The sequence below is a fragment of the Caenorhabditis remanei genome, chromosome X (assembly GCF_010183535.1).
Source record: "Caenorhabditis remanei strain PX506 chromosome X, whole genome shotgun sequence".
Taxonomy (NCBI): Eukaryota; Metazoa; Nematoda; class Chromadorea; order Rhabditida; family Rhabditidae; genus Caenorhabditis; species Caenorhabditis remanei.
Genome location: NC_071333.1, coordinates 14,806,852 through 14,826,842, shown reverse-complemented (window position 1 = coordinate 14,826,842; position 19,991 = coordinate 14,806,852). Strand labels below are relative to the sequence as shown.

General features: G+C 37.4%; 6 protein-coding genes across 6 annotated transcripts; 3 read left to right on the top strand and 3 right to left on the bottom strand.

The window, feature by feature from the left end:
* Positions 1–4,603: 4,603 nt before the first annotated feature.
* Positions 4,604–6,234, top strand: GCK72_024945 (uncharacterized protein; the record flags this gene model as incomplete). The annotated part of the gene is made up of 6 exons (XM_003099723.2): positions 4,604–4,864; positions 5,153–5,221; positions 5,266–5,366; positions 5,691–5,797; positions 5,956–6,059; positions 6,109–6,234. The coding sequence occupies 6 exons, from the start codon at positions 4,604–4,606 to the stop codon at positions 6,232–6,234; spliced, it is 768 nt and encodes a 255-aa protein (XP_003099771.2).
* A 492-nt stretch (positions 6,235–6,726) lies between these two features.
* GCK72_024944 (uncharacterized protein) lies at positions 6,727–7,027 on the bottom strand (the record flags this gene model as incomplete). Its single annotated transcript, XM_003099774.2, has 2 exons — positions 6,727–6,816; positions 6,884–7,027. 2 exons carry the CDS (start codon positions 7,025–7,027, stop codon positions 6,727–6,729), a joined length of 234 nt encoding a protein of 77 aa, XP_003099822.2.
* Positions 7,028–7,944: 917 nt separating this feature from the next.
* On the bottom strand, positions 7,945–8,513 carry GCK72_024943 (uncharacterized protein; the record flags this gene model as incomplete). The annotated part of the gene is made up of 2 exons (XM_003099764.2): positions 7,945–8,409; positions 8,460–8,513. The coding sequence occupies 2 exons, from the start codon at positions 8,511–8,513 to the stop codon at positions 7,945–7,947; spliced, it is 519 nt and encodes a 172-aa protein (XP_003099812.2).
* Positions 8,514–10,071: 1,558 nt separating this feature from the next.
* Positions 10,072–11,118, top strand: GCK72_024942 (uncharacterized protein; the record flags this gene model as incomplete). The annotated part of the gene is made up of 3 exons (XM_053736131.1): positions 10,072–10,139; positions 10,247–10,787; positions 10,846–11,118. The coding sequence occupies 3 exons, from the start codon at positions 10,072–10,074 to the stop codon at positions 11,116–11,118; spliced, it is 882 nt and encodes a 293-aa protein (XP_053579697.1).
* Positions 11,119–14,355: 3,237 nt separating this feature from the next.
* On the top strand, positions 14,356–15,627 carry GCK72_024941 (uncharacterized protein; the record flags this gene model as incomplete). Its single annotated transcript, XM_003099732.2, has 3 exons — positions 14,356–14,923; positions 15,133–15,360; positions 15,485–15,627. 3 exons carry the CDS (start codon positions 14,356–14,358, stop codon positions 15,625–15,627), a joined length of 939 nt encoding a protein of 312 aa, XP_003099780.1.
* Positions 15,628–17,969: 2,342 nt separating this feature from the next.
* GCK72_024940 (uncharacterized protein) lies at positions 17,970–19,918 on the bottom strand (the record flags this gene model as incomplete). The annotated part of the gene is made up of 7 exons (XM_053736130.1): positions 17,970–18,056; positions 18,102–18,365; positions 18,413–18,533; positions 18,578–18,775; positions 18,935–19,051; positions 19,105–19,413; positions 19,464–19,918. The coding sequence occupies 7 exons, from the start codon at positions 19,916–19,918 to the stop codon at positions 17,970–17,972; spliced, it is 1,551 nt and encodes a 516-aa protein (XP_053579696.1).
* Between the last annotated feature and the right edge of the window lie 73 nt (positions 19,919–19,991).

Sequence of the window (19,991 nt, the reverse complement as noted above, 5' to 3'; positions counted from 1 at the left end):
AAGGAGTAGGGCGAGACAGGACATTCGTAAGGTCAGAGGTACGATAAGAAAGAAAAAAAGGAAACAGTCCAGGAAAATGACCAGGCGTCAGTAATCATGATGATAAATGGGGGTTCGGAACTCCGAAACACTGGCAACACTTTGCCATCCGATCAACGTTATGACATGAGGGATGAGCTGAGAAATTGAGCAGTGTATGTGTGTATGAGTGTGTGAAATAGGAGAGAAAAAGGTCGGAGGGTACACTAGTCAAAAAAAGTTTGCGGGATGGAATGTGTCTTCAATCTCCAAAGACAAATGTGAAAAGAACCAAGAATCCATAGTTGTCAAGGCCCGGCCCGGGCCGGGCCGGGCCGGGCCTTGTCGGCGAAATCAGGGCCCGGCCCGGCCCGGCCCGGGCCGGGCTTAAGGCCCGGCCCGAAGGCCCGGGCAAATTGGCGCGAAAGTCAAATTTTCAAATTTTTTCAAATTTTTTGAATTTTTTTGAATTTTTTCGCGAAAAAGTCAAATTTTAGACTATCAGTCAGAATTAGAAGAAATTCTGAAAAATAGTCAAAAATGGTCACATTTCCGATGAAAAATTGAAAAAATTTCGAAAAAAAAAATTGGGAAAAAAAGGGTCATTTTTTGAAGCCGGGCCTTCGGGCCGGGCCGGGCCTTGAAAATTTTCTACCGGCCCGGCCCGGCCCGGCCCGGCCCGGCCCGGCCCGGCCCGGGCCTTCGGGCCTTGCCGGGCCTTGCCGGGCCGGCCCGGGCCTTGACAACTATGCAAGAATCACAAAAGTCATCGATAACGGTTGAGATTTATGGAAAGACGTTCTCATCGAAAAAATCCGAATTTTTACTTATAAATAAGGAAAAGAAGAAAAATTATTGGTACAAAACCATTCAGGGCTGAATTTGTGAGCATAAAATAATTTTCTGGCCCTCTGCCTGAAAAAAATTCATGGCTGGGAGTTTTACTATAAAATTGACCCACGGTCTTTTTGACAGTTTTGACAAAACATAATTAGTGTAAACTAAATATTTTGGTGGTCTGAGCATGAAACTCAAAAAACTCAAAATGTTTATCATAGCTGGCTTACGTTAAGTCTCAGTCTCCACCAAAGTAAATATCATTTGGAAGAAATACTGTATTTTCAAAAACACCAAAATTTTGCGATCTACCACACTAATAATTTTTCTAGATGTCAAAATTATAAAAGTCAATTTTTGGAAGTTGTCAAATAGTGGTATTCGATAAACTTGTATTGTGTGCTGTGTGAGATGCTCAAAGTTGTGTAATACAACATGAAATGTGTAAAGAGCAAAATGAAGATGGGGAAGAAAAGCTGGGAATGAAGATGGAAGGGTTTGGGAGTGAAAAAGGGGAGGAAGATCCATGAGATGCGAACGCATGAAAAAGACATATCTTAGGGAGTATTCATAGCGAGCGTAAGAGAGAAAGAGCAAGTGGCTAGCAAAACTGATCAGATGTCTTCGTTGATTAATGATAAGTTTTTTTCGGGTGGGTTGAGAAATTGCAAAAAGAAGATATACTCTGAAAATAGATCACTAGAGAAGAAAACTTAAGAGTAGGAGATTGTGTTTTGAGTTGGACAGGTTAGAGGAGTGTCAAAAAATAAATTCGGATCTAAAACTCGGAAAGTTTTAAAAATTAGCTATCAGATTACAAAACATGCTGAGATACCGTATCCATATCTTCGGAGCAACATTCTCACGATACCATTTTCCCATAGTGTCTTATCCAATATGTGTGGTTATTTCGGCTTGTTTCAAAAACAAAACAATCCCCTCCCGTCCATTATTTGAAATGTGTGTGTGTCTGTGCAATCGCATGGGGTGTAATACCACAAGAGCCTCGAAGAAGATGGATGGATTAAGTTCCGTGCGTGAACTAATTTATATCAGTTGACAACCAATCCCGTGCCATTACGATCATTGGAGTTCATGGCACTCGATTTGAGGAGGGACGAGTCGTTACGAGAGTTGAGATTGGGTGTAATTGATAGTTTGACCTGTGGTGAAGAAGAGAACAAATGAGAAGAAAACAGAAGGGAACAGAACACGTTGGGGAAAAAAATTGAGAAAGAAATAAGATGACGGATAGGAGGAATGATAGAAAGTAGTTTAGGAAAAAGAGCAAAAGATAGGTGAGTGGGGGGAAAAATGAAATGAGAGCGTACTCGTGTCCTTGAAGATTCTGGAGACATGATGTTTTCTGTTTTGCTCGCAGATTTCCCATATTCCCCATCACACAAACGTTCCCACATGTCTGCAGATTCATAAACAGCGACTGACGAACTCTGAAAGCAATTAGAAGAAAATTCAAAATCTAAAATCACAAACTCTGCCGGTGCAACCAACGCGACTCTAGAATCCACCCTTAGTTTTTTTTCTTCTCTCCGTTTGAGCATCTGGCATGAGCTATCTCTAAACGTTTTTATGCACGTTCGTTGTCGTTCATTTCACGAATCTTGCTCTGATTTCAAATCTTCTCCCAACCAATCCAAATTCACGAGTTGCAACACACCAACTGATGCTAAGGCCTCTGCTGGACGAAGCAACAAAAAAAGCATACGGTGATTATTTCGAGAACTGAGAAATGGGATGAGTGTGCTGGTGATGGATGAGCACATGATCTGAGAGATTATGGGTCAAGCATATATACTCTAGTCCAGCAAAAAGGTTGTGGGGGAGGCAGACAAAATTCATGGATAGACAAATAAGGTAGGCGGAAAATCTTGTAATCATTCTAAAACCGTTGCGGATATGATTTCTGAGATGTCATGAATTATTACTAAAAGGTTATGTGCTTACATCAAGAAAATGATAACGTTTATCGCTATAGGGATAGCCGAGAAACATCGAAATAAAATTCGATCTGTGAAAAAATAACGGTTTTTTTCATTTTTATCAGAAAGAGCTAGGCAAACAAAACGCAGATAATACTTCTAATTGGAACTACTGTAATTCTCTTGACAAAAAAACATGATCTGAGAGGAACAAAAAAACAAGATATTTTCAAACAGTTCCTGTATCAGAACTAGCCCTGAAGGAAAAAAAAACCATACACGTGGCAGAACGTCACAAATATACGTTTTTGCAAATGAAGATACAATAGAGTGCAGTTGGAATGAGTGTTAAAAAAAACTATGAAAGTGATTATTATTCATGTTGACTGGCTGCCGGGTTAAGTGGAAGCGAACGCAGCAGAAAAAAGTTGAATCGAACTATTCAACGAAAAATGATGCCCTCTCTCGCGCCATCTTTCTGTCCGGGAGAGAGGTATTGTGTGTATGTTAAAAGAGTGAACTTGTATCTGATTTTCGATTTCAAGTTGCAACTGCTGGTAGTAGACGTTATGGTCATCTAGATGTGACGGTTGTCATCTCATTACTATTCTTCTCCAGCTCTTCAGCTCGAATCCGCCTCCAATCCCTTTGTAATCATAATTAGATAGCGTTTCCTGATCAGAAACGTCAAACTAGACACGAAATTGTTGTGTAGTATATACCAGAAGTTTCCTTTGGGATTATACTGTTTTAATGATACAACTCGTGTGAAACTTATAATGACGTCTTTTGGGATGAACACCCACGTAATTCTTTGTTGTCACAGAAAGAGTTTTGGGATTTATTTATTTGTTTAGATTCTGAAGCATTTGGGATCCGTAGTGGTCAGAAATCAGTCAGCAAAGAAATTTTTTGTATAAACTGTTGAAGACAAGAAGATTGTCAGTTCAAACTTTATTTTGAATTGTAATCAACTCAAATTTCGCCGTTTTTTTCAGTGATGATCTGGCACAGATACAATATGTTTGAAAACCGATTACTATGAATCAAAATTAAAATCATTGCGCAGTGTACTTTCGATGTTTGATGATTTTATTTTTGAAACCTGTATTATGAATGTTACCTGTAAAAATTATTTTCAATTTTTTTTAAATGTTTACTGTAGGTTTTCCCAATGATACTCATTTCAAAATGTTTGTAGTTTCCTCTCAAGGTATATAAATCAAAACAAATCAGCTTTTCAAAACACGGCAGAACGAGATTTTGTGACTAGAAGCTCATTAGTTGGAGTTTGTGGTAAGCTTCTCGACGTCTTTATTCCAAACACGGAGGTTTTTGAGTTCTAAGAAGGAAGTCTTCATAAAATTTATCAGGATCATTTATTTTTGATCTTCGGATAATAAGAACTAATCGGGATGATTGATCCAGAAAATACTGGTCAAGTTTTTTAGCAACCTATAAAATAAACAAATTAAAAATTACCTCTGAGTTTTTATTTTGCAGATTTGTTTCATTTTACTTTTTGTTTGCAGGTTCAACTAAACTATCCGGTTTGAAAATCACAACCCACGATACAGCATCACCCTTCAGTAATTATCTTTTCTATTTCTAACAAGGAAGAAAAATATCATTTCCTTCGTGTAATAAAGACCTAGCAAAGGTGACAGGGAACATATCTGTTGTTTCCATCTGAAGTGAAGCGGTGTTCATGAGACAGGAGGAAAACGCTGATATGGCGTATAAGCAGAAGTGAGATCAGTCAAAAGGCTGTCTCTATATATGTGTGTATGTGTGTACGAAACGAAAGGATGGATGGATTCGGAAAGAAAATGACAAGCAGAAGAGGAACGGTGGAAGCGCAGAAGAAGACGTTGCCAGCGATAGATTGTACAAGTGGGTGGAGACGCCGATGGGAGAAACCGACTATGGTAGACCGGTCTCGCCCTTCGTTGACTGTCATCATTCCTCCTCATCGTTGTTGGAAAGAGAAGAGGACAACAGACGGCACATCTTGTGGATATGTCGTCGTTCAGATGCCACGTCTATGTTTCAGTACTGTTATTATTTACGTTAGTTCCATTCTCACTACAGGTATGTATGTTTTACATTTAATTTTATAGTTTTAGTTTCAAAATAGTTTTTATCTTCATTCGTACTGATTTTTATCTCTTCCCTTACACTGTTTCATTTCTACCGAGCTGACGCAATTCCTCTGGCGGCGCCATCTAAATTTAAACTAGCCAGCGCATGCATACCTCCATGAGGTCTCGTGGTGTAGCGGTTATCACATCTGTCTAACACACAGAAGGCCGGCGGTTCGAGCCCGCCCGAGATCATTCAAACTTTTTGGTTTTCAGGTATTGAATGAGCACAATCAGAAGTTAGAATGGATTGTTGGAAAATGGAGATCTGAATTTTCTGGAAAGGTGGGTTATAAAGTTTTGCTTTTTTTCAAAGTATCAGAAAACAGATCTTCTGGCCAACCGTGCCAACCATGACGTTTGGAGAGGAATTGGTAATCAATGAGGCGCCAATTGCCAAATCGGCCAATGTACAATTTCTCAACTTCTCGTAAGTATTTTCTGACCTTCAAATTATTCTAGTACGTGAAAGTTCAACAATGCATAGAATAGGTTGTAGCAAACAAAACTCGAAGAAATCGAAAGTTTAGTGTCTAAAAACTTCCTTATGTCTGATTTTATCAATGACAGATAGAGATTGTTTCACTAGTGTTTTTTTCGAGTAGCGTTTCCTTTTCTCAGGGAATGGAAAAGAGAGAAGAAGGAAGAAAAAAATGAAGAGAACTTGTTTCTTTTAAAATCCGAAGGGATCACTAATCGGCGTGATTTGGGAAGAGGGCAGAATAAGGTCAATGAAAAAAGAGTTCCGTTTTAGGGCTCGTGCTTGGTCTCACTCCACCAAAGACCACTTCCATGACGAATGGGGATTCTTGACTGTTGATCCACTTGGAAATGCTACTTTAATGACGACCGGAAACAATGGTAAGTAAATATTTCAAAAATTGGGTGTTTGAATAATTTTTTTTTGAAAAAAAACTATATTTTGGCAATTGCATTATACCATAAAACCGTGTACCCTGATCGTTTAAATTTATTGAAACCAATTATAATGCCAATTTCAATATCCAATAGAATTGCAGGATTCACCACATACGAAACTGGCACTGTCTCGCCAAACAAACTGGTTCTCACGTTAAAGGATATTGGACGCATCTCTTTCTCTCGAGACTTGCCTGTTGAAGACGTAAGAGAACATTTTTCATTGTTTCTCGTATTATGAATAAGATTTTCAGTTGAGAAGAACATTCATCCGTCATGACGATAGGTATATGGAGCAAGTGATCGAGATGAGAACGGCTACTCACCCAAAAGTTGGATATCTTGAACACACTAGAGTAGTCTACACGAAACTGAAGTAATTAAGTGTCTGAATACTTTTGAAATGCCATAATATAATATTTAAGAATGGTTTTTTTTTGTTTCTTACCTCAAAGTGTTGAAAAATTTGAGAAAATGTGTCCATGCGTGTACATTTTGAATAAATATTTCTGATTCTATAAACAGCGGTCACCAGTAAAATATTTTGGCAGAAATAAAACCGGTATAGATTTTATTTTATTTGTTAAAACGCGATTTTAAAATTACTATTAGTTCCGGGTTTCCACGTTTTTGTTTTTTTTGCAATGGAGAGGTTTTTGTTCTCTAACTTTTCCGTTGGCACCTAAAGAAATACTTCAAAAAATTACCGCCGGAACCAAAGAATACTGAAAAAAACTACTTCAAAAAAAAAACCGATAAAATCAAACTTATTGATACAATTAAAATAAGTTATTTGAATCATCAAAAGAATTTTCGAATTGGTTCATTTACAATTTCACAAGACAAAAGATATCGAGAAAATCAGCACTGTTTTATTTCTTCTTGAGAATCCTTTTTGGTTGTGTTGAGTTAATACGAGAACCACTTGATTGAGGTGAGAAGTTCAGAAATACCGAGCAACACTAAAAAAAATCCAAATGGAATACTTACTATGCAACTGACAACGTTATTCAAAAATGTTTAACTTACTTGCTTATGAAGTTCCATAAGATTACGAGCTGCTTCTTCTTGATTTTCTGTATCCATCAGATTCTTTACAACATGTTCGATATGTTGATCACCAAGTTCCTTGTCGATTTTTTCATAAATCTTCTCAACGACTTCTTGCGTCATGACAGAAAGAAATTCTATTTTTTTTGTGAGCTGATGTCGACTTTCACGTGGTCTATTGTGTGGAAAGCCACAATTATCGAAGTTGTTTGAAAGGGAGTTCTTTTATTGCGAAATGATTTCTTGAAACGACAAAAATATGTTTTTTGGGAAATATAAAAGAGTCCAAAGGGAGGGAAAAATCAAAAATACATTATATCAGAAAATGAACAAACTTTTGGATTTTTATATTAAGAAATCTAGGGAAGCAGATCCTAGTTGGTTATTCAGGTGAGATTAAATCATCCGAAAGAAGCATGTCAGCAATAGTGTCGATTGTGAGAAATGTGTCATCTTGAAATGTTAAAACTGCTGAAATGAAGTGTCAGACGTGTTCTTGACTATTGCTTGCTTAGTCTTTGTTCTTGGGCTCATCCTGAAAACATGTAGCTACAGTACCTGCCAAAAAGATATCATTTTCTATTTTCAGTTAAAATGCCCACTTAGAGAGTGTCATATGGTAAACTAATCGTCTCACAATAAAACTTTTTATGGATCAAACAGACCTAGTAGAACTTCATGTTTGTGGTTGGGACCTTTTTTGTACGGACGATTTCTAGCAAGTTACATATCGAAAAAATAATTTCGTCCTCAAATCGACTTATTTCAGTGCTAAAATAGTGCTATTTTTGACCTGTTCACATAAAATTACTATAATTCGCTAGGAAGTTCCTATACAGAAAAGTTGATAACTACAAAAACGGAGCTCTATTTTTGATCTGTCTGATTCATAAACAATTACTTTCTGGGAAGAGTTGTTCTACTACCACACACTCTCAAAGTTGGACATTTTCAACTGAAGAAGGCAAAATGAGATATCATGGATGCTGTTTCATAACATTTTCAAAATTACTGAACACTCACCTGCCCATTATCTGATGCTATTGGATCCTCAGTAAACGAAACTGGTGAGAAGTTTTATGAAGACCAGCGTTTTTATCGATTGGCTCAGCGCTCTTCGATGCTAATTCTCTCGACTCATCAACATCTTCAGATAATTCTGCGTCTATTTCGGTTGTTTTTTTGTTACTGCGAGAAGATTCGGTACTCGAATGTGCCATTCCATCACATCCCGACTTTTCATTCAATCCCATAATGGGGTCTTTCTTCTGCTTTGTTGCATCTTCTTCCACGTTTTGATCACTATCTGTATTCTTGTCTTCTTTCTTTCTGGTATCCAGAAGCTCATCACCCATTGGGACTATTTCTTGAGCCTCCAGAAAATTTTGAAACTCTTTGTATTTTGCCTGAAGTTCAGGCACTGCCTGAATCAAGGCGAAAATATCAAACTCGTGGATTCCAGGATTGGCATTTCGAACTTGTGGTTGCATGAGATGAGAGAAATTCTAAAGATAAAGTTTAGCAACAACTAAGAATCCAGTAAAGGGTAACTTACGTTCAAGTCACGAATCTGTTCAGTTTTTCGATCACTGCAATCGGTTTCGAACATTTGCGAGGTGTAAAATTGACTGATGGTAAAGAGACCAGTTGTGTAAGGGTCAGGATATTTGAATTCTTTCTCTTCTTCTCGGGATTTTTTTCGATTTCGGCGTTTTCCGCGCTTTTCTAGTCGCGTGTTGTCCTTTTGGAGCTCTTCGTGCTTTGGGAGTTGTCGATTGAGAACGTGCCCCTCCTGTCTTTCCATTCTTGTTGCGCTTGGACCCTTTTGGCATGTTCAGTACTTGAATTACCTCAAAAATATAAGTTGGATGAAAGGAATATTGCAAAATAAGAGAGGTTGTAAGTTCAAAAAGTCAAAAAGTTTAAAATTGTGAAAAAACTCTATCTCAAATCAGAAGTCAATACGTTGTCACGTGGAATTACGCCATATAGTAGAAAAAACAAAATGTTTTTAGGCTGAAAAATGTATGATGTAGTCGTTTTGCTAATGAAAAAACAGTGAAATTTGAAAGAATTCTGTAGACTAGAAGTGAATAAAATGAGAGGTGTAAGAATGCCTATTCTCAACGTAATTGAATTTGACTTGATATTTAAAAAGAATACAGATATCAAGACGTAAGAGCATTAGATACCACATTGAGGAATGACTGGTAATATTATACGTAATATATGTTAAATTTATCATAATCTGAGCAAGTTGCAGCATTCCAGTGCAGAGCAACGACATAAGGAGGAAAAAATAGTTTCATAACTTGAAGAAAACAAGAAAACAAGGAACATACCAATTTCCGAAATGAGAATAAAACGAAAACTCACTGGTTTTCTAGGCAGGGCCGACAAAAAGGACAAGCTAAAAAAGAAAAATGGGTCAACTGATTCTTCATATCACGAAGAATTGGAAAGTAGGCGGAGTCCTTTAAAAGTTGGTGGAGAGCTATGGAAAGGACAAGCTGGGTGTAATCTGTTCAGTGATCCAAGGCAACCACGGTTTGAGCAAGTGAGCAAAAGACGAAATAGACACAAAGAGCCGCCCGTTTCCCAGATACCCTTTCTCTCTATCTCCTGTTATAACCAACTCGCATAGACAACTCGCGTTAGGAACTGGCTTCTGCTATATGAGTAATACCTTAGAGTCAAAATGGAACAAAATGGGGGGGGGGGGCTTTTAAATATTAAAATAAGAACATTTTAATGGGGTCCGGGATAGAGTACTGGTTTTTAATTGTAATTTGGAAAATGAGGCTTAGATGCTCTTAACAACCACATTATTACGATGAAGACCGATGTCTCTTCGATTAATCACAAGGCCGAGCAGACTCTGTTTTCTCCTCGTTTCTTGTCTCTTGTCTCTCCGTTTTTTATGGCCCCCTACAGGCAAACCACGAGACCATATGCTTTTCACTTCCTCTCTTCTCATTATAGACTACTCCGAATTAACCCTTTTCTGCGGATTTCATTGTTTTTTTTCTTATTCCACGCGCAGTTCTTATTAAAATTGTCAGGATCTCAAATAAATTTTTCAGCTTCCTTTTGTTCATTAATATTCTCTTCTTTTAATATATTATTTTCAAATATTTCAGAATTCACTACCACTCTCGAATTTGAAAATGAAGCTGTTGAAGTTTCCATGGCTTGTACTAATCAAAATTCTAAAGTTTATGGACACACTCGACATGTAAGTGGACTTGAGATTGATTCAAAATATAGTCGCTGTGAAAGCCGAAAAAAAATCTGCCACTGCTCGCACAATTTTTTAGTTCACCGACCTTGTTTTTCTTACAGAATTAATCTTTCCTCTACCAACCGTAGACTTCGAGAGCAATACACAAGCGAAATCAATCCGGAAGGAATTAATATAATGTTCAGTCGCTATATAGCAGTTATCGGGATTAAAGGTTCCCGACTCATCGACTTCAGAAACGATGCTAGCGCTGATTCTGTCCCAATTGGAGTTAGGACGATCGGGTCTATAACTTTTAATGCCTTTTCGCGTGCCATAAATGACCAATTTTGGGAAGCAGTGGTCGAAGATAGGTACACTCCCTGTTTGACACTGGCTCAGTACTTCATGACTATTTTCCCAAAAGCTGAACAGAATTATTTCTGTTGCGACTATGAATGCGAGATGGAAGAGAGCACACGACAACTACTTGCATCATGGGATCTGGATTTGTTCAAGGAAAAAGAATTTAAGTTCTCCGTCGAATCCGATGAAAACACTAAAAACCTTGTAAATCAGTATTGCAAAAGCAACCAATTGTCTGTGATTGGTTTAGAAGATGGGGATTACAAAGATGGAGATTACAAAGTCACGAGAACAAAGGTAAGAATATCATGGTCACAAATTTTCTACAAGTTTCAAATTATTTCTGTGTTTGCAGAACTTTGAAGATAATGAATTGCCTGAGGACAGTGATTTCTTGTTTGATCGCTTTCCTGACCTGGTATATTTTATCAGATACATCCTTATATCCGGGCTCAAAGTTGGAATCGAAGCGTGGCGTGATCTTATCAAGAAATGGGTTGAAGAGGATTTGGATCAGCTGGTTTTCGTGTGTGCAAATGGAGTAACCAGCTTGAATATGTTAGAGCTCACGGAAGGATTTTCTACTCATCCATGGAACGACGAAGAAATGATCGAGTTCAAAAAGTGAGTTTTGTTTCACGGTTTTGTGACATACATATCAATATTTTTCAGAAAAACCGATTTCTCAGTTTACTTTGAGCAAAAAGGAACAATCATTTGCAATAAGAGAAATAGGAAGGCATCTCTACATTTTGATCAGAGATTCAAGCCATCTTCTAGCCTATTTTTTGCTTCTAATGCTTTCATTTCGCTGATGTCCGATTCTCATATTGATTTCTTTTCATTTGAATGATTTTTGTTTAATTTTCTTCAAATTTTGTATTATGTATACGTCTTTTGCTTTCGAAAAATGAACAAAATTGTCGGCAGGTACCATTGTTGCGTATTAAAAAAGAATGGGCCGAACCGGGGATTGAACCCGGGACCTCTCGCACCCAAAGCGAGAATCATACCACTAGACCATTCGGCCACAAGTTTCACTAATTCCAAGAAGCCTTCACAGCAGCCGCTTGTTCCACAATTAACACCGCCCTGCTTTCTTGCCACCTCTCCGTTTTGCGCGTGGTTTAGTGGACATTGGTCGCAGCTGTAAACGCTGTGTATAAAAACGGTGTAAACACTCACTTCATTTTATATTTCTTTTATTTTAGAATCAAGTTTATAAGTTTCATATATACTAAAATGACAAAACTTAAACACAGGACAATACGAAAAATAATTTCTCTCATAAAAAATGTATGAGTTCGTTTATTTCAGGTTTAAAAAGCGACGGAGTCATGTAGCTGCATGGTCAACTGAAAGAAGTATACAACGCAAAACAATTGGATTTCCTTACGAAAACCGGATGACAAAAATGAGAATATGAAAAAGCCTGTAGTGAACCATATAAAATTCATGACTTTGACACTCGGGTCGTGATTATTAGAAACGTGGGGGAAAATGACTGACTTTAAGCTCAACTCAACAACGTGATACAGATTTAGCTGATTCTTCAATCAGAAAAACTGCACCAACATCACTTCTAAAAACTGACTGATAGAATCGAAGCAAAATCAAGACCATGATGTCATCAAAAAAACAATACAAATGTATCGGAAGGCAAAGTATTGGCGACTAAGCCTCAATTCAATCGTTCTAAAAGAAATGCTAAGCGGAAAGAAAGGAAAATAGAACGCTGGAGTACTGTGAATAGGGTGATAATACCTAAATTCAAATCAGATATCATCTTGAGAAAAAACTCCTGAAATGAGAGTTGAATCTAATGAAAAGATTAAAAATTCTTGCATTCGAGGAAAATCCAAAACAGGATCAGTTGGATTAGGAATTTTTCTGTTGCTCTCGAAGGATAAGAAATGAGATGCCCAGGAATTCAACTGGCTATCGATGTTCCATATGTTCTTGAATGTGCGATTAATGGGGAATACAGTTCAATGTTGTTTGACAGTAAGAAAGCTTTTTCGACGAAAGTACGGTGTCAGTTTAACAACAAATCAGTTTATTCCTATCCTGAAACTAATTAACGGAAAATTTGCAATTTTTTCTGATATTCGTATAATAACAATGACAATATGCATCGGTAGGTTATCACGTGGAAGGCAGCTTCATGAAATTCTAATCGACAACTCTTTTCGAGATATTTTCCATTTCAAATCATACACGCTTCATGGAAAATTCGTGTCTAAAATTGGTGTTGATGATGAAAGCTCGTGAATAAGTTGTATACAACTGTAAAATTGCGAATAATTTCACAGAGAGTTTTATGCGTATTATGGGTTCTCGTAAAGACAAAAGTGTTGTGTTTGTTATTGTTTTACTCTACTCTTGTCAAGGATTGTGGATAGATTTGAAATATCTGTGTTGCTACTTGTCTGAAAATTCTGTTCGTTCATGTTTTCGTGAAATTCAATAATGGTATAAAATCGGTCAAACTGGAAATTGTATTCAGATCCCATTGCACCCAATAAGAATTTTATCACTGCAAATTGCTATTTCGATATCAAACAAGAAATTCTTTTGATCGGTGTTCAAAACCATGCCCCCTGAAACAAACCTTTACTTTTTTCTTCCTGTTATTTTTCCTTAAATGCATCAAAAACCCAAATAAGAGTATTCTCCTATTTCTATGTTAGCAGAATTTCATTACTCATTAAAAATTGAATCATATTTCTTCAAAGAAATATGATTCAATTCCTAATGAGTACAACTACCCGATCTGACCTCATGTTATCGAAGGCAGTGTGTGTCTTCTTTCTTTGGTGATGTCTCCGGAGAAGGCCACATTTTACTTCTGTACTCGGTTCAGGGTTTGTGCCGTTGCATCCTTTGGATGAAAGTCGATAGTGTCCCGAGACTGATCAAGAAACTAGTTTTTATTAAATTTTGTTTATTAACCATCCTGTTAGCTTGAATATTTTTTCAGTTATCTCTCTTTTGTTCTATTCTCCCCATCGCTTTCAAAAAACTCTTTTTCTCTCTTATTTCTATTAGCAGTTGAAGCCATATAGCTTTTTCTTTGCTATTTCACATGTCTTATATTCTCTTGCTGTTTAATCTGCTTCTCGCCTTCTATTCATTTGGCTTATGCACCACACATATATATCTCGCCCCGTTCCCTACCTTCCTCCGCTCTCCCGTTCAAAGTTGTTCATACGCGCTCTAGCGACCGCGAAGTAAACGCAAAGACAACCATTCTTTTCTCTGCGTCTCTCGTATTTGCTTTATGTCTTATCTATCATCACACGTCTGTCGCAACGTATCGATCCGCGCACACACTCGCGGACACAAGCGGCCATCGGAACCACACAGCAATGCTAATGGAATTTCTGAGCAGTGGCTTCATCAGCTGATTGTTCACTCACTTGTTTAGTTACTTTTGATTGTGTCAAATTTTTAAGAGTTCTAAAATATGATTGGCCCGGATTTGAATTTTTGAAAATCTTCTACTACAATTTTTTTGCAAAATATTATTTTTCAAAAATTTTCCTTTTTTTTCTGAAGTAGATCCCTCAAAAACTATTGAAACCTATGAAAACTCGTTTTTAAAAAAGTCTTTTACTGAAAAAAAGGAAAATGTTTAAAAAAAAATGAATTTGTTCAGTACTGAACTTCCGCGTCGGACGAATTCTGAGTTCTGCCCGTTGCAAGCCTGATTAAAACTTGAAACATGACAAGTTACCCGATTCGAATCAATCAGATATTCAATACCTCATTTTCTACAAATTACTTTCTGTTGTTGTTCTCCTCGTTTCGTCATTCCTCATTTTTCAGTTTGATCTTCCGATTGACTTTTCATTCTTTTCAGAAAATGGAGCAATTCAAGGTTGAACTAGATATCGATCCAGAACCACAATCGCGTCATGTAATGACAAAAAGAAATACGAGGTTGGCTAATGCAAGAGAAAGAGCAATGATGCGTCAGGATGTGGCTCCCACCAATGGGAAAAGGACAAGAAGAGAAACAAGAAAAAACACAGTTACGGTTAGGAAGAAAAATAATCCTGTTCGTCAGTACTATCCTGCTTTTGAGTATCAAGAGGACGAGGAGTCGTCTCCAGAACCTGTCGTTAAGTTGACGCCTGAACGAAGAGCTGCGGCGGAGCAAAGAATTGCTCAACAAAAAGCAGAAATTGAAGAACAGAAAAGGAACGGAACTTATGTAGACCCGATGGAGTTGTACGAGGAGGCGCTGAGAAGAAACAATCAAGACATAAAACCAAATAAAAGAGGCTCGGAAGTACCTTTTCCTGAAAATCCATTCAGAGCAATCGTATTGGCAAGAATCGAAAAAGAGCGCGTAGAAAGGCAAAGGAGAGCGGCTGAGGAAGTTGGAGATCTTGAGGCACAAGCCGCCACTTATGCTGAAACAAGAAAAAGTGAGTTTGAAAAATAAGGGGAAAAACATGCAGTTGAGTTAGAGTGTTAGTAGCATTCTGAAACACTCTGGAGCCAATTTTTTGGTAACTTTATTAGTTTTCGAAATTTTTATGATACCTGGAATACAAAGTACTGTAACTGGAAAAAAGATAGATTACAAACCAAATTACCCTTTTTTTGCTTTTACATATACTGTTTTTCTTTTCAGAGCTGGACGAGGCAAGATTGTATATGAGAAGGTATGCTGTCGAAGAAGCCGCGAAAAGGGGATTGCCGCCTCCACCGGAAGATCCACTGGATATATTTGATTTAAGGGAACATTTCGACCCTGACAGAGCAGATGCTCCACCGGGACCATCATATGAGGAAATTATGGCACGAGTAACACGTCCAAAAGTTATCTCTCAAATGCTAGAGGAGGCTGCCAAAAAAGAAGGTGAGTCAGATATAAAAGTTCGGAATAAAACGTTTATGACGAGAAAGCTGGTGTACCGGTTTTAGTTATATATTTTCTCTTATGGCATGGCCATATATTTTTGATCCCAGACAAGAATTTTCAGAAGCTGAACGATTAGCCAGAGAGGCTGAAGCCGCTGCTGAAGTCGTTGCTGAATCCACATCAAATAATCAAGTCAAATCATGTACGAAGAGGAAGCGGGCTCATAAAGCAGCCGAAGTGCAAGAGTTGAATGGCCACTGCTGAGGCTGAAGACTGAAAAATGTTTAAATCAATGATCTGATGTTTCCAATTGAATTTTGTCTCATTCTAATTCTATACATACTAACTATTGTGGGTCGACTCAAATACTTGGTTTGCAGGTTGACCTGATTGAAAATAATATTGAACTCCATTCTTCCTAATTTAATGAATACAAAAAACGTAATAAATAATATTGAATGTAGTAAACTTCCCCAGAAGACTCTTACTCCAAGTAAGCGGCACTGAAAAATTGTGTGAATTGAAAGTATGGATTTCAGGAGTATATTCAAATTTTCAGGAACTCACAACACCACCCAATTGATGAAGAGTAATAAGCCAAACCGAACATGGAAGCGGAAAAATGTAAAAGTAGACGAAGGTGGAAAAAAAAAATTATCTGGGCTCTTGAGTGAAAAATACAAAATAGACACGAAATAAAAATAGGGACAATGGTTTATAAACATGGAAGTGAGAAACATTAAAAGAAGACCAAGGTGGAAAAAAGCTGATCAGGGCTTTTGAATAAAAATCAGAACTGTTATTTTTACATCATACACTTTTTTCGCCATGTTTCTGTAACTTGGCAAAAAAATTTTAATACCTTTGGAACATCATCGAATCTCCGGTTTGCTGATGATGGAAAAAACATGTGGTATCATGAAGAGTTGGAAAGTAGGCCGAGTCCCAAAATTTGTGGAGAGCCGTCGAAAGCACATCTCCTTCTCTATCTGCTAAAAAAGGGAGGTGGAGTAACATTGATCACTGTGTTTTTGAATCAAACTTTGGAAATGAGACTTGGAGACTACCACATCTGTATCTTGGGTATGCTATTCTTAAAATGGGTCAAGTTCAATAAGAATGCATCACATTTAAGGGTTTCACATTATGGATTATAAAGCGTAGATGATATCTTCATATCTCAGATAACACGATCTTGTCTCAAGTTGAAAAAAAGAATGGGCCGAACCGGGGATTGAACCCGGGACCTCTCGCACCCAAAGCGAGAATCATACCACTAGACCATTCGGCCACGATTTCAACTGACGCTAAGTTTTGTTTTCCGCGGCTTTTCGTTCCCCGCACTTTCTCGCTTTGCGCGTGGTTTAGTGGACATTGGTCGCAGTTGTCCCCGCGGTGTATGGAAATAGTGTAAACACTCGCTCCATTTTTTTCTTAATTCATTTTGGAATCAAGTTTGAATCACAATCAAATTCATGGACTGTAAACAATTTATGTAAACTTTAAATCTTGTTTTTTTTTTCTAAAACCCTTATAACCTCTTCTTATTCAGGTTCGCAAGGAAACTTTCACTGTAGATGTTGACGTGAACAACCACATCATGAACGGAGAATTTCGCAACAAAATCAGATTATTTTGCAAATAATGGAGTAGAATCGCTCCAAAAACAGATAAAGCTCTTTTCTGACACCTGGATGAATTGAATTGAAGGTATTCACGTATAAATTGTCACGATCAGGAATCTGCCAAAGTTTTACGATAAGATGTCAAAGTAGAAATGGTTCAAATTGCTAAAAAAAACCGGAACAAGGAAAACAGATGGGAAAGTAATTCGAAAACGAAGTGACAATACGTCAGGTGAGATTTTTCTCATCATTCACAATTTCATTCCCCAAGAAATATGTTTTCAATTCCTCAAAGTTCAGAACAATTCACTCGTCATCACAATACGAAGAATCTGGACACAAAATGGAAGCAAATCGTTTTGACAAAGAGAAGCTTCAGAGGTGTTCAAAACGATAATCATTTAAGAAGATCGTAGGGAGTTGTTGGACAGATTAGGCCTCACGAAGATATGATGAATGGTATGATATTGCCATATCAGATCTCCGAGAGACGATTTGTAGTGGGTTTTCTTTTGGAGATGTCTGTTTGAGCTCGGTAATCTATTCAAAACTTCATATAAAAATATATTTATTGAATTAGATCTGAAATTTGTCATTTTTCAGTTATCTGAAACAAAAATAAGGAAAACATTGTCAGGAATTTTGCGTTCCGAAAGAACTATACATGACAATGATTGGAGTTTCAAATTCAGGACGAAATTTCTGCAAATATGTAAACAATTTATATGTTTAGCATGAAATTCTGTGTTTTTGATTAATGAATCATTCTGTTTCATCATGTTTTTTATTTTAGTTTAAAAACGATTTTGTTTCGACTCGAATTATCTGTAATGCGGTTTGATTGATCACTTCCTTCTCCCCTTTTTTCCCATTTATTAAACAAAATACAATAATGGATTCAATACAATTATAATATTTTAAGATAAGCGGTAGAATAATAAATTATATTAGACGGTTCAGACGGTGTACACTGCTTCTGATTCAAAAAAGTGAGTAGCCGTCCTGTTTTGAAGAAGACTCTGTGCACTTTGAGCAGATTGCATTCCATTCGTTCGTTCCATTTCCACACTGTAATGAGCTGAGCTTAAATTTATTTTCGTAGTTAAAGTTTACCAATGGATGGAAGTATTTTTGACACTTTGTGCACCGGTATTTTCTTTCCGTCTCCAATATTTTGTAGAGACAAACGCAGCAATCGTCGCCCTGTTGGTACGAGTTGTGTTGTTGATATTGAGAATTTCCTGATGTTTCTCCGTATTGAACTCTTCGATATCCAGAACCACTCTTCTTCTTCAAACGATTCACGATCGACGAAAAATAAGTTGAGAAAACGGGCATTGGTGGCACTTTCTCCAGTTCATCGAGGCTCCGTTGTTCCTAAAAATTCCATTGTCGTCGTAATTAAGAAAAAACAAGCAACATACCTTCAGATGGGTAAAGTTTCGCTGGTACACGGCACAGCATGTGTTCAATCCATCCGAATAAGCTTGAAGCTCGCTGAGAGCGAGATTTTTGCGCTCATCAGCATCATCCATTGCTTGGACTCTAAAAATTAGCTTTCTTTCTTCCTCTAATTATTCTGATCTTACTCTTTCTTGATTTCAACGTATTTTTTGACGGAATATTCACTATCGAACCAGAGCAACTCTTTGCGAAGTTTTTCGAGTTCTTGTTCGTATTTCTTGTTTTTTCTCTCAACCTCAGGTGGTAGATAAACCTCGAGAGCCTTAATCTTTTTGTAGTAGATAAGACAGACATGATTTGCTTCTTTTGCTTCATGCGTCTCTCTGAAAAAATACTAAGAATTTGAGAAAATTGCAATTTTTACTTCTCCAATGCTTTCTTTGTAACGGTAAGGTCAGCCTGAAGAGTATCAATATGCTCTGTTTGGTGGAGAACTTTCCTGTAAATAGTTTTTAAGTGTTTTACTTTTTAAAATCACTCACTTTTCGAGATTTTTGTTGAGAATCTTGGTAGATGTCAGCGATTGTTCCAATTCTTCAATGCGTTTTCTCAAGGAATACATCTGATCCCGCGATTTTGATCCTTCTTCATCCAGGCGTCTCGAATGGGTTTTTTTCGTTATTTCGGTATATAAATTCGAATGAATACTCACTGATACAAGTGATTTATGGTGTCTCCTTTTTCCTTAATCAGCGTCAAGACTCTACCGAAATGTTCTGATTCCACTTTGCAATTACCATCATTGATAAGCTTTTTGTTCTCTGTTTTTACCAGATCCAGTTCTTTTTTAAGAGCTTTAATGTTAAATTCTTTCTTTTTCAATTCTTGCTGAGCCTCCTCATAGTTCTTGTTGTTTTCGAAACATTTCTCGCATTTCTTCTTCAATAGCCCGTTGACTCTCTCGGTATCAATCTCCACCTGCTCTTTCAGGCACTGTTTTTCTCCAAATGCCTCCAAACGTCTGAGAAGTTTTAATTATATCTTTTGAATCGAATTTAGAGTTGTACTCACCTATTCAAGTGATTGATTGTCTCCTCTCGGTTTCTGATCACTTCCAAAGCTCTTTCAAAACCTTGCGCCGTTTCGACGTGTTCGACGTCGTCGTTGATGAGTTTCTCATTTTCCTTCTTTAACATTTCCATCTCTTTCTTAAGAGCTCTGATAACTATTATCTTCTCTTTCAAGTTTTCTTTGGTCTTTGCATGGTGTTCACAGGTTCGGGTGCATTTTGCGCAGTTTTTTGTCCAGCCGTCCTCGATGGTTTGTATCCCAACTTCAGAAGCTTTCGTCTTCAATGTCTTTCCAACAGGTAGTTGCTCTGCTATTTCGGATTGTTCGGCAAGCATCGTTTTTGTATTGTGAGTAGAAAGTTGGTCTTCGTCGTTTTTGATGGAGAGATTCCCCATTTCAATTTGCAGTTTCACACAATTTTCTGATATCGGTAAAGTTTTCTTCTTTGGTGCCATGGCTCTACCTAAAACTTAATGATTTAATAATAGATTAATAACGGGAAGAATACAAGGGAAGACGAAATCGCCA